Source organism: Arachis ipaensis, chromosome B6 (genome assembly GCF_059453495.1).
Source record: "Arachis ipaensis isolate K30076 ecotype BB chromosome B6, ASM5945349v1, whole genome shotgun sequence".
Classification (NCBI taxonomy): Eukaryota; Viridiplantae; Streptophyta; class Magnoliopsida; order Fabales; family Fabaceae; genus Arachis; species Arachis ipaensis.
Genome location: NC_142441.1, coordinates 238,787 through 251,936, shown reverse-complemented (window position 1 = coordinate 251,936; position 13,150 = coordinate 238,787). Strand labels below are relative to the sequence as shown.

The 13,150-nt window shown below is 31.1% G+C and overlaps 2 protein-coding genes and 1 pseudogene across 2 annotated transcripts; 2 read left to right on the top strand and 1 right to left on the bottom strand.

The window, feature by feature from the left end:
• The first annotated feature begins 3,041 nt into the window (after nucleotides 1-3,041).
• Nucleotides 3,042-3,874, top strand: LOC107647891 (E3 ubiquitin-protein ligase ATL23 pseudogene; annotated as a pseudogene).
• A 5,364-nt stretch (nucleotides 3,875-9,238) lies between these two features.
• LOC148554388 (uncharacterized) lies at nucleotides 9,239-9,664 on the top strand. Its single transcript, XM_088489707.1, has one exon. The coding sequence runs from the start codon at nucleotides 9,239-9,241 to the stop codon at nucleotides 9,662-9,664; it is 426 nt and encodes a 141-aa protein (XP_088345833.1).
• Nucleotides 9,665-9,980: 316 nt separating this feature from the next.
• LOC148554387 (uncharacterized) lies at nucleotides 9,981-10,588 on the bottom strand. Its single transcript, XM_088489706.1, has 2 exons — nucleotides 10,499-10,588; nucleotides 9,981-10,427 (listed from the first exon to the last, which is right to left on the bottom strand). Exons 1-2 carry the CDS (start codon nucleotides 10,586-10,588, stop codon nucleotides 9,981-9,983), a joined length of 537 nt encoding a protein of 178 aa, XP_088345832.1.
• Between the last annotated feature and the right edge of the window lie 2,562 nt (nucleotides 10,589-13,150).

Here is a 13,150-nt window from a genome sequence, read left to right as displayed (position 1 = left end):
TTTCACGCTCATTTTTTTCGTTTGTGTATTAACGTATGAAGTTGATGATGATAATTTTGAATTTTGAAGATGAGTTGATTGAGTTGTGTAAATAATGACGCCGTGACACTAGTGGTGAGAATGCATGAATAATTGTGATTGTTAATGAGAGTGATGATGATGGTAACTAAAGAGAAAGATGAGATAATGGAAGGTGAATTGATAGAATTGGGGTTAGATTAGATATTTTTTTTTTTTGGTAAATTGTGGTTTAATTTAAAATTTTAATTAAGAGTAAGATTGAAAAAAAAAAAAGTAATTGTTGACTATAAAAAAAGTAATATAGAGATACAATTAAAACTTATTTAAAACGTTAAGTATAAAATTGTATTAAATTAAAGGTTTGAGATCATTTTTAAAAATTTTAAAAATATTAGAGACAAATAACACACTTTATCTTTAATATTTCATGTATACGTTTTCATTCAAACTTTCTACTTACTAAAGTTAAAAACACTTATTAACAAGACCAATAATAATAACAATAATAAATATTATTATTATTATTATTATTATTATTATTATTATTATTATTATTATTATTTTTTGCTAACAAGTGCTTTCAGATTACTTGTTAAGGTGGTTATGAATTTGTTGATTTATAAATCTATAAAAAAATACTAATATATGTAAAAAGAAATAAAGTAGTATACTTTGTGAAATTATTTGAAATTTGAATTAAATATTATTTTATTATTTTTTAGTAAAAATTCACATATAATTATTTTTATGTAAAATTAAATATTTAAAAAATTTTAAATAACAAATTAATTAAACATATTAAATTATTTAATAATTATCAACTAATAAAATTGATATTTGTTAATTGTTTATATTCCTCTCATTATTGGAATAAAATAATTGTTTTTAGTAAAAAAAATATTAAATAATTATTAAAATTTATTATTTTTTATCATTATTTTTACTCATCAACTTAGTTTTATAATTTAATAATATATTTTAATCAATATTTTTAAAATATTAATAGATGAAAAATAATAAATTAGGGTATTCCTCAAACATTTCAGATTTTTTATTTAAATAAATAAAAAAATTTAATAATTATCAAAATAAATAATTTAAAAAATAATTACTGATTTAAATTCTTTAGTCTTATCTCGTTTACACTGTAAACGAGGTGGCATTGCATGTATCTCGTTTAGAGTGTAAACGAGATAAGAGGTAATAGTGTAAACGAGATAAGACACGTCAGCTGCAGGGTGATAGTGCCCTCACCCCACGGGAGATGAAACGTGTGCGTCTTCGGACGCCATCGCTCCATGAGTGCCGAAATCAGGGAATTATCAAATGTGAAGTCTCTAGAGGCACCGTGTTGCCGAATTCGGCCTCAGCCAGATACGGGACGATGGCGTCCGATGGAGGAAGGGTATGGCTAACTCGTCGGGGCAATAGAAAGTGAGGCCTCTGCAGAATGAAAAAAAAAAAATTAAACCTATAAAGAGGTAATAATAAATTTTTGTACACTACTTAAAAAACAAAGTACTACTACTACTTAGGAACATACTACCATGTGTCTACTCTACCGATGTCTATAAATTACTTATGTCGGTAAGCAAATCTTTAATTAAGTCATATCAATCTTACAGAAGCAAATATTGTTCCAAATTCATCATACAGTCCAATCCCTAAAGCATCTTACTCAGTGCATGTCACTACCAGACTACCTTAACAATATCTACATACTTAGATTAACCGAACATAACGCAACTAACTTCGAAGTCGGCCACCCCAACGTAATGCGACGTCTCGTTTAGTCTGTTGATATCCCCATCGTTTCTTGCTTGGCGTGCCATTACCGTATTGGACTCAAATATGGTAGAAAATGGTAAAAAATAGGGGAGAAAGAGTTTGACTAAGTCAAAATAGGGTCCAAAAACTCTTTGTAAACGACTTATACTTAGAGCAACTCCAATGCTAAAAAATAGAGTTCCTCTTCTGACATATGGGGACTCAATTACCATTGGAGTGAAAAGAGAAAGAGGGCTCTTCACGGGGATCAAGGTTGAGAGTCCCTCTAAACAGGGACTTGCAACAACCAATAAAATCATGCCATGTGGTAAGTTAATAAAAAAATAAAAAATATATTAAATATATATTAAATACTTATATATCTATTTAATTAATTATTTATATTAATTATTTAATAATTAGTTATATTAAATTATAATTAATATAAATAATTATGTTAAATCAATATCAAATATTATTTATATTGTTATATTAAATCATAATTAATTAAATTTATTTTACATAAAAAATAAATTTAATTTATATATATTATAAAATAATTTTTAGTTGGATTATTTATTTTTATTTATAAAATTTAAAATACTAATCAAATTTAAGTTTTTTTTTAGTATTTTATAATATTGAATTATTTTGAATTTATAAATTTATATAATATTATTATAAAAAATAATAATTATATTAATTTTAATTACTTTAATTAATTAATTAAGTGGGACCACAATAGGGATTAAAGTTAGTTCCTTCTAATGGAGAAGAGAGATTCTTTGAGTTCCTATTTATTGGTTATGATGCAAAATCTGATGTGGAGCCACTTTTTATGACAGGTGGACCATAAATAGGGACTGGAATGAGTTCCCTATAGGAGATAGTCTTATAGGCGCCTGACGTGTACGAGATAAGACACGTTGCAGCTGACGTGTCTTATCTCGTTTACAGTGATACACGCAATGCCATCTCGTTTACAGTGTAAACGAGATAAGACTAAAGAATTTAAATCGGTAATTATTTTTTAAGTTATTTATTTTGGTAATTATTAGATTTTTTTATTTATTTAAGTAAAAAATCTCAAACATTTCTCATCTTTTAATGTTAGTAATTATTAATTAGTTCGAAGGAGATAGCATATAGTGAGAAATATATTGACAACACGTTTTTTTTAGCCCGAAAAAAAAAAAAGAGAGAAAATAACCGTTCAACAAATTCGTAGGCATATAAAATGAAAGGGGCAAAGGCATTTGTATTCACATACACACAGCTTCCCCTGTTCTATCTTCTCTTTCTCTGTTATTCTGATGCTAGAGTAATAGCAGCTCAGAAAAGATGTTGCCTTGCATCTGCCACTCATCCTCTTCAATAGTTCTGTACCAACCACTCCCACCCCCACACTGATTTCTCTCGATTGATTTCTTCTTTCGTTTCAAATTAATTAAAAAAACTGGACATGCTGGACTCAGTTCTGCTGGCGCTGTTCCTGCCGTGCCTGGGCATGAGCGCCGTCTTCATAGTGTACATCTGCCTTCTCTGGTACGCCACCGCACACCATCCCAACCTCCCTCCGCCCCCAGCCAAAACCCTCTCCGTGAAGGGCCTCTCCCCCTCCGACCTTGACAAGCTCCCCAAGGTTACCGGCAAGGACCTGCTGTCCCCTAGCGAATGTGCAGTGTGCCTCGATGACATCGCCCACGAACAAGCTGTTCGGATGGTTCCCGGTTGCAACCATGGCTTTCACCTTGAATGCGCGGATACCTGGCTCTCAGAACACCCTCTGTGTCCGGTTTGTAGAGCCAAACTTGACCTTGAGAATTTGAATTCCTCTGAAAGTGAAAAGAATCCATGCTAATATAAACAAGAAACCCGGTGGCGTGCCTTGGTCATGTTAAAGAAGTTTTAAGGTGATGAGAAAGAAAGAAGGGATATCATTGTCATGTATAGATTGTGTTTCAGTTACGTTCTTTAGCTTCTGTATGTATGTATGTCTTACGTAGCAATCTGGCGGCTACATAACATCCAAATATAATGCCGCCGCCTGCCCACCCCTCATTCTAATTCTACTTTTTCCTCTTCATGTTGCTGAGTCTATCTAATTATTCATATTCATATTCATTTGTTTGCCTGTTATAGTTACATCACATTTTTTCCCTCAATGTTTCTGGAATTTCCTTTTACCCTACTGTTAATTAATTAATTAATTGATTAAGGAGTAAGAAGAGGAGAAATTATAGTAAGCAGATCGGATATTTATAACTAGAATTTAGTGTCAGAGCATTTTCCTATATAGAGGGCAGGGGAAGGGAGGCAAAGAGGAGCGGGTAACTAACGCTAACACGTACTTTTGGTGACGACCTGATGATAGGGTTTGAAGGCCAAGTGGGGAACGGGGATGAGTTGTGTGATGGATTGAACACTTCATGTGATTCTGCTTTCCATGAATTCTTCCTCCTTCGTTGTTTACTAAGCACGCATATAGCGCAATAAATAAATGTCACACAAAGTAATGTTTTAATTTAGTTCAAACAACTCAAAATTATCTTACTTTATATTTATTAATCATTATTAAAATAATCATATCATTTTAAATATATTAAATATATAATTATAAAAATTATATATATAATATTATATAAGATAACTTTAATATTTTCTTCCTATTATTATTGTTATTCCTGTCAACAACTGGATGCCAGCTACTATTGATGTTTTTGAAAATCGGTTCACTTGTATCTCGCCTTTACTTGTGAAACATTAAAAACTAAAAAGGTGTATATATGTTTCAATGGAATATGAAAATTTAAAAATACAGCCTACAATAAAAGTGTGACTGTGCTTTAAAGACCGATGCTAGGGTTGTGTTTGGGCCAAATTAAAAGGCTTAATATTCCTACTTTTTGGTGATATTAGTAACCTGAGTAATATTAATGTGTCCATATTAGAAACAATCCGCCATATTGATTGGGGGTTGGGGTTGGTGTGTGATGGTGAACTTGTGGATGATGAAGCCAACTTCATTCATTGCATGAGATGGTCTTGCCACGTCACGGTGTGAACAGTTACCAGCTTTTGCGATTTCACCAACTTAATGGGTGGTCCCAACCTCGTCCTGTGGCAATTTCCAGTTCATGCAGCTCAAAATAAAATGAAAAGTAACAAACTAACAAACACTATACGGGTACACATTTTTAATCCCGTACCTGGTATTCCCAGTGCCAACTAGTTTTATGGATATGCTGCTTCTTTTTTATTTAAAACAAAAAAAAGCCATGCCGTATTAGTATTTGAGTACAAGTTCATGTTGGTTTGGAACTCATGGAAAGCATTTGTTACCTACCCGATGGTCTGCAGTATACGTCGTCAATATGAATATATTTGGGTAAAAAACTCAAATAAACCAAGCTGAAAAGTTTATTACTCAAATCAGCCAAAACAAAATTATTTCAGCAATCTACGAATGACCATTTATATATAATTCGAATCAATATGATTCGAACTATAAATACATGTAATTCGAAACAACTTGCTTCGAATTACGGTTGAATGAATATGTATGTAATCCGAATCAAGTAGATTCGAATTAGAGAAGGGTAAATCGAATTGACTCGATTCGAATTAGTAGGCTCATGTGACTCTATGGAGTTCGAATCATATTGATTCGAATTATTCAATGTTGGTGACACTAGGTAGTTCGAATTAAGTTGATTCGAATTACTAGTGAGTTGCCTATATAATGCTACGTTAGTTGGATATATATCAAATTTTTTTTTTCACATTCTTACTTGGATAGTTGGATATATATCTTATAGTTGATACAAAAGATATTTACTGTATAATTTTATTTTTCTAAAAATATTATATATATATATATATATTTTGATGATTACACAATTTTAGAAATATTTAAAAAGTATTATTAAAATTAAAATTATATTTTTTATTATTTGACAATAAAATTAAAAATTTAAAATTAGGGATTAAAATTAAAAATTAAAATATTTATGAGCTATCAATTCGAATTCCATACAATACTCTTCTGCCTATTCTTGATAGCTCATGAATATTTTTTAATAAATTTATTTAAATTATACCACAAAAAATATTTTATTCTATGCAAAATAATTTTAAAAATATTTTTAAACTATTTTTTTAAAATTATTTTGCATAGAATAAAATATTTTTTTGTGGTATAATTTAAATAAATTTATTAAAAAATATTCATGAGCTATGAAGAATTAGCAGAAGAGTATTGTATAAAATTCGAATTGCTCACCGTATAATTTGAACAAGGCTTTGTTTGGTAAAGCTTTTACTCTTTAAGAGTAGCTTATGAAAGCTGTATTTTAAAAGACGACTTTTTAAAAGCTACAGCACTTGCGTTTGGTAAAACCACATTAAAAATAGTTTTTAATAAGCACAAGTACTATAATTGTGTTTGGTAAAATAACTTTTAAAAATAAAAAAAAATATAATAAACATATTTATAACGAAGAATAATATTTTTTTTTCAAATTTTAGAGACCAATAATTTAAATATTTATTTGATTTACTCTCTATATTAATATAAATAGAGTTATCATTAGTCAATAATAAAACTTGTACTGATACGTCTATTACCCATTTATATATATTGACTCACTTATACAAATCACAAAAAATGAGACACATATCTCAAGTAAAATTATATGAAGATTGTGTTAGAATTTGTGAAGGTTAGGTTGAGAAATTAGAAATATATGAGGATTCCAATGGCAATATAATGACTAGGAAATATGTGTGGAAAAATAAATAAAATATATTTTTAATTGTTTTGTATGGAATAAAATATTTTTTTAATTTCTAAATTATTATTGACTATGTAGAGTACTTTATTTAAAATTTGAGTACCTAAGTCATTAGAATATTACAAATTGTTATAGTACTCCTAACATTTTTTAAGCCATTTTTTTAAATTGTTTTGCATAGAATAAAATATTTTTTTGTGGTATAATTTAAATAAATTTATTAAAAAATATTCATGAGCAATCAAGAATGGACAGAAGAGTATTGTATGGAATTCGAATTGATAGCTCATAAATATTTTAATTTTTAATTTTAATTCCTAATTTTTAATTTTTAATTTTATTGTCAAATAATAAAAAATATAATTTTAATATATATATATATATATATATATATATATATATATAATATTTTTAGAAAAATAAAATTATACAGTAAATATCTTTTGTATCAACTATAAGATATATATCCAACTATCCAAGTAAGAATGTGAAAAAAAAAATTGATATATATCCAACTAACGTAGCATTATATAGGCAACTCACTAGTAATTCGAATCAACTTAATTCGAACTACCTAGTGTCACCAACATTGAATAATTCGAATCAATATGATTCGAACTCCATAGAGTCACATGAGCCTACTAATTCGAATCGAGTCAATTCGATTTACCCTTCTCTAATTCGAATCTACTTGATTCGAATTACATGCATATTCTTTCAAACGGTAATTCGAAGCAAGTTGTTTCGAATTACATATATTTGTAGTTCAAATCATATTGATTCAAATTCTATATAAATGGCCATTGATGGATTGCTGAAATAATTTTTATTTTGGCTGATTTGAGTAATAAATTTTTCAGCTTGGTTTATTTGGGTTTTTTACCCAATATATTTTTCTTTGATTTCTCATGGATGCCTCCGGTTAAATAAACCATGACTCATATCTATCATATCTAGAATAAATTAATAGTAATGATCCATATTTTTTAAATATTCTACATTTATAACAGAGCAATGCTACATGAATCTCATATTTGACATAAAAAAATTATTTTCTAAAATGTTTAAAATATTTTATTGTTATCTTCAATAGATCCAAAAATTTTAAGTAGCGAAGACAAATATGTAGCATATAAAAATAACAAAAAAATTATTAAACATATAAAAGCATATAAAAAATAAATAACATAAAAATATTAAATAAATTTTTATTTATTTATTATTAATATTGATATATTAATAAGTAATAATATGGTCATTAATTCACTTTTTCATAAATTAAATAATAATAATAATAATAATAATAATAATAATAATAATAATAATAATAATAATAATAAATAAGATTAATTAAGATGATAAATAAATTATCTTCTAATAAATAATAAAAGTAAAAAATATTTTTTTATGAATTATGTACAAAAAAAATATTTTAGGAAAAAAATTATACACCAAATCTCTCATTATATATTTTATATATTACTTATAATTATACAATCATTTAATAAAAAATTAATTTCAAATAATAATAATAATAATAATAATAATAATAATAATAATAATAATAATAATAATAATAATAGAGATAATTACTTAGATAGATAAAAAATATTTTTAATTTACCAACAAATATTAAGGTTGAGTTAAAAAAATTCAAAGAGATAAACTTTAACTAAATAAATTTATTAATTAAATAATACTATAAGAATATTTTATATTTTATTAAATTGATTTAATACATATTTTTATTTTATACTTTTAGATACAAATTATAGTTTAATTTTTAACAATATAAAATATTTTACATATTTATCTAATTATATATGATCTATACTAACAATCTCCGCTTCAGTAACTTTGACCGAGCATATCTAACAGCTAAAGAATCTTCGGAATATCACTAACAGCTAAGATTCTCGCCTCAACAAACCATAGCAGAACTCTCCCAAAATCCAATCAATAGCTCAACGTAACGGCAAAAAGCCAAGACTCTTTCGACTATATAAACACATCGGCTAATCCTTGTCAGGGGGATATCCAGAAAATACCACTAGCACTGAGAAAATACACACGGCTCTCTCACTTTAATATATTGCTCGTTTATTCATCTTTTCTTAAGAAGCATCACTGACTTGAGCGTCGGAGTCCCCTTTGCAGGTTCCACACCAAGCTCGTCCCTGTTCCGAGGATAACCTTCCAAGCCGGCGGAGATTCACAGAGGAAGTACGCATCCGAGCTATAATCTGAAAGAGTATCCTTTGCCAGAACATTTAGCGCCCACCGTGGGCCCACTTATTTGACCCACACTCCTCTCTCTGCCATTTTTTCTCTTTTCTTTCAGGCCCACCACACATGGCAGACAACGGAATTCAACAGTCCACACTAGCTGAACTGATGACGATGATGGTAGAACTTCAGGCCGAGGTTCGAAAAATAGCTGAACAATCAACCAAGAACCGCGGCGTTGACGACCCCAAGAACCCTGGAGGGAGTAATACCCATGCTCGAGAAATAGAGCCACAAGAGATTACTTTGTCGAGGCAGCTAATAAGGTCATCCTCAACGCACTAAGGAAAAAACTCGGCGCTGCGAAGGACGAATGGACCGAACTCATCCCTAAAATTTTGTGGAGTTACAACACCACAAAGCAAACAACAATGCAAGAAACCCCATTCAGGTTGGTCTATGGAGCAGACGCAATGATTCCAGTGGAGATTTCAATATTCTCAACACGAACCAAACAAACATCAACGAGTGAAAATGACAACATCAGAAGAGCAGAGCTTGATATAGTAGACGAAGACAGAAATAAGGCTGAAATAAGACAAAAAGCAATGCCGATAATAAAAAAGAAGTACAACAAAAGGGTACAACCAAGGTCCTTTACCGAACAAGACCTCATCCTCAGACGAACAGAAGATGCAAGAATACCTCACGCCCATGGCAAGCTAGCAGCAACATGGGAAGGGCCTTACCGAGTTATACAAGTACTCGGTAAAGGCGTATACAAACTTCAGACACTACAAGGTGTAGACATCTCCTGTATTTGGAATGTTTCATCTTTGAAAACTTACTTTACTTAAAAATGATGTGGACAAGGGGAGACACTCTTTTTCCTACTCACAAATTTTTATCTCACCATGGATTTTTATTGGAGAGGTTTTAATGAGGTACCCCACCCCATATCATTTACATGTACAAACTATATTCATTATCAAAAGTACAAAATTCCAACTTTGTGCAATTCAATTTTCCATCAAAAGCAAGTCACAAACAATCCTTATAAGGGACAAAATACAAACAACAGTTCAAGTCTATCAAATAGTTTCGTGAAACATTTCAATCATAACCCATCCCACAAACTTAAATACAAAACAAAAGTCAAACAAACAGACAATGTCAATCCACTTTCTCCATTGAAATGCTTTCGTCCTCTTTCTCAGGAAGAGTCTCATCATCCATCAGTTCACCATTGCTGACAATCTTCGTTACATCCAATTTACTAACGTTGGCACCCGGGGCAACGACACCTATCTGCGCAATGACTCGGTCAAACCCAAGTGTAAAGGCGGCCAAAACTTCCTTTTCCAATTCTGGAATCCGCGCTTTGGACTTTTCAGCTTCAACGACCATAGACTCAAGGTCAACCCTGACCTTCTGCAGCTCAGTCTCGGAGTTTTTAAGCTTTTCCTCCAAGCTCCTAACTTCACCCTTAAGCTTTTCCACTTTCAAATCCCTCTCCTCCATATACTCTTTCAGTTTCTTTATGGCAGTAACGTTGTCACCTTCCAAAATAGCATCTAGCTCAGACGTTCGAACGATAGACAGAAGCCTTCCCCCAATAACCTGGAAACACAATCAATAAATTATCAAAAAGAAAAACAAACACAATCAGAGAAAACAATAAGCAGCCTTGCCTGCAAGTAGCGGGCAACCCCAACCTTCCCAGCATCATGGATTATCTTCACGTTAGAATCCACCTGGATGACCTCATCAGCAACAGCCATAAACGGGTACCCAAAGGACCAAAGGGAGTTTCGGGGGCCTTCTTTGTAAGTTGTAACCATGGAGCACCACTTGGCTCTCATGTGTCGCACTAATCTCCTTGGCGGTGAAAACCTCAGATTTCTCCCTCAATTCAGATAAATCAATCACCTTCGACGATACCTCTCCCCTTTTCCTTTTAAAAACCATATCCTGTCTCACCTCGCCTCCCTCACCGACTTTACCAACATTCGTAGATGACCCTTCCTTCTTTTTCGTTTTAACCTTAGAAACAAATTCTTTCAGGTTCGCAGAGAGTAGGAGCTTTTTCACCTACAACATACATAAAAAACCACATAAGACCAAACACACCACATGAAATACAAGACATACAACATACAGGACCTTTATTACCTAGATACTCCTCCATAGCTTCCTTATCCCCTTCAAGCTACAGTAAACTAGATATAGACAGCAACTTAGACGAGGACATCACAGAGATAAAAAAAATTCAGAATACACTCTTCACTTTCTACCCTATTTTCACAATCTAAAATTTGCTTAGGCTCTGAAGACCAAAAGACTGGAAACCTCTCCTCAAGCAACGAATCCAATAAGAATGGATAAAACTCCTCACCAATCTGAACCTTAACAAATATTTCTTTGAAATCTTTGAAGGATTATTTGTATAAGTTAAAAATGCTACGACCCGAATGGCTGCTAAGATTAACCCATCCACCCTTCTAGACACCTTTCGCTTGAAACAACAAAAAAATAAACCGAGAGAAGGATAGCATTCAAGGTGTTCCATCAAGCATTCAAATGCTCGTACGAACACCCATGAATTCGGGTGTAACTGCGTTGGAGCACAGTTCAACTGAGCCAACACCCTACATTCAAAATCAGTAAAACAGAACCTCATGCCAAGTTCAGTCAACATGCAGGTATATATATAAAAATAACTCCAGTCAGACCTTCGCTCGCAAACCCTGTCACTATCATCACAATGTAAAATCCTAACTTCCAAATGTACACCATTCCTCACCCACCTAGCTTAATTTAACTGAGTCACCAACTCTACACTACTAAAAATTGAAATGCGGCCCTTCACATCCCCATCAACCCAACTATACACATCCTTTTCATCCACCATAGCACGCTCCTTTTTCCCCATTACAAGACAGAAAGCAAAAACTAGGTGAAAAGGTACAAGACAAAAGTAAACTAACCTTTCTTACTCATGCTTTTTTCCATGGGTACACGTACAACCTTTGGAAGATATCCAGAAAATATACGAAGGCAAAAAAATCAAAGCCCAAAAAAAAAAAACATGTTGACCTTGGGGGCTCTTACGATGCATCCCTTCTGTACAAAGAGCTCCTGAAGCCGAAAATATAGAAGCTCAATCTATTTTTACAGGCCAAGCTTGGGGGGCTGTGATCCATACTAACAACCTCAACTTCAGTAATTTTGACCGAGCATATCTAACGGCTAAAGAATCTTCGTAATATCACTAACAACCGAGATTCTCGCCTCAACAAACCACAGCAGAACTCCCCCAAAATCCGATCATTAGCTCAGCGTAACGGCAAAAAGCCAAGACTCTTTCGACTATATAAACACATCGGCTAACCTTCGTCAGGGGGATATCCAGAAAATATCACTAGCATTGAGAAAATACACACGGCTCTCTCACTTTAATATTGCTTGTTTATTCATCTTTTTTTTAAGAAGCATCACTAACTTAAGCGTCGGAGTCCCTTTTAATTTGCAGGTTCTATGCCAAGCTCGTCCCTGTTCCGAGGATAACCTTCCAAGCCGGCGGAGATTCGCAGAGAAAGTGCGCATCCGAGCTATAATCCGGAAGAGTATCCTTTACCAGAACAACATCTATTCTTTTGGATCATCATTCATGCGAATGTAATCATGTAAAAGATAGTTATTTTTTATGATAAAATATTATGTAATTATAAATATAGGTGTAAAATTACTTATACTAATAATGCATTAAAATTTAATTTTAAAAATTAAAAAATATATATAAAATAAATATTTTGGCACAAAATTTAATAGATATTTTTTAATATGAGAGCAAATATAATTTTTTAATAATATATATATATATATATATATATATATATATATAATATTTTAGTGGGACACTTACTCCACAACTTATAGCATTTGTCAGTTTTAATTTGGAAGATAAAATTAATTATTAATATAAAATATATATTAAAATTAATGTAAATAGTATTTTTTATTTTAAAAAAATTATATTCTGTTAGCTATAGTGAAAAAGTTTTCAACGAATCCACTAATTCTGATCCTCCCCACAATAGAATGAGATATTACTATATTAGTAGTTTTTTGTTTGTTTGTTTTTGTTTTGGTACATGAGATATTAGTAGTTAACCAATTGATGTAGATAAAGACGATGACATGCATCCAGCTATATACAGGAAAGCAAATAGAAGTATTCAAATTGAAAACATTATTTGTACATCAAAATCAATTACTAATATATTTGTATATAAATATATGTATAGTTTAATTTATTTTTAATATATATGTATATTTTAGCA

Bases quoted from the DNA above. Each gene is read 5' to 3' on its own strand.
- LOC148554388 (XM_088489707.1), top strand. From the start codon at position 9,239: ATGCAAGAAACCCCATTCAGGTTGGTCTATGGAGCAGACGCAATGATT.
- LOC148554387 (XM_088489706.1), bottom strand. From the start codon at position 10,588: ATGGCTGTTGCTGATGAGGTCATCCAGGTGGATTCTAACGTGAAGATA. The intron at 10,428-10,498 runs GCAAGGCTGCTT...TTGTGTTTCCAG, and splicing joins GGGTTGCCCGCTACTTGCAG to GTTATTGGGGGAAGGCTTCT.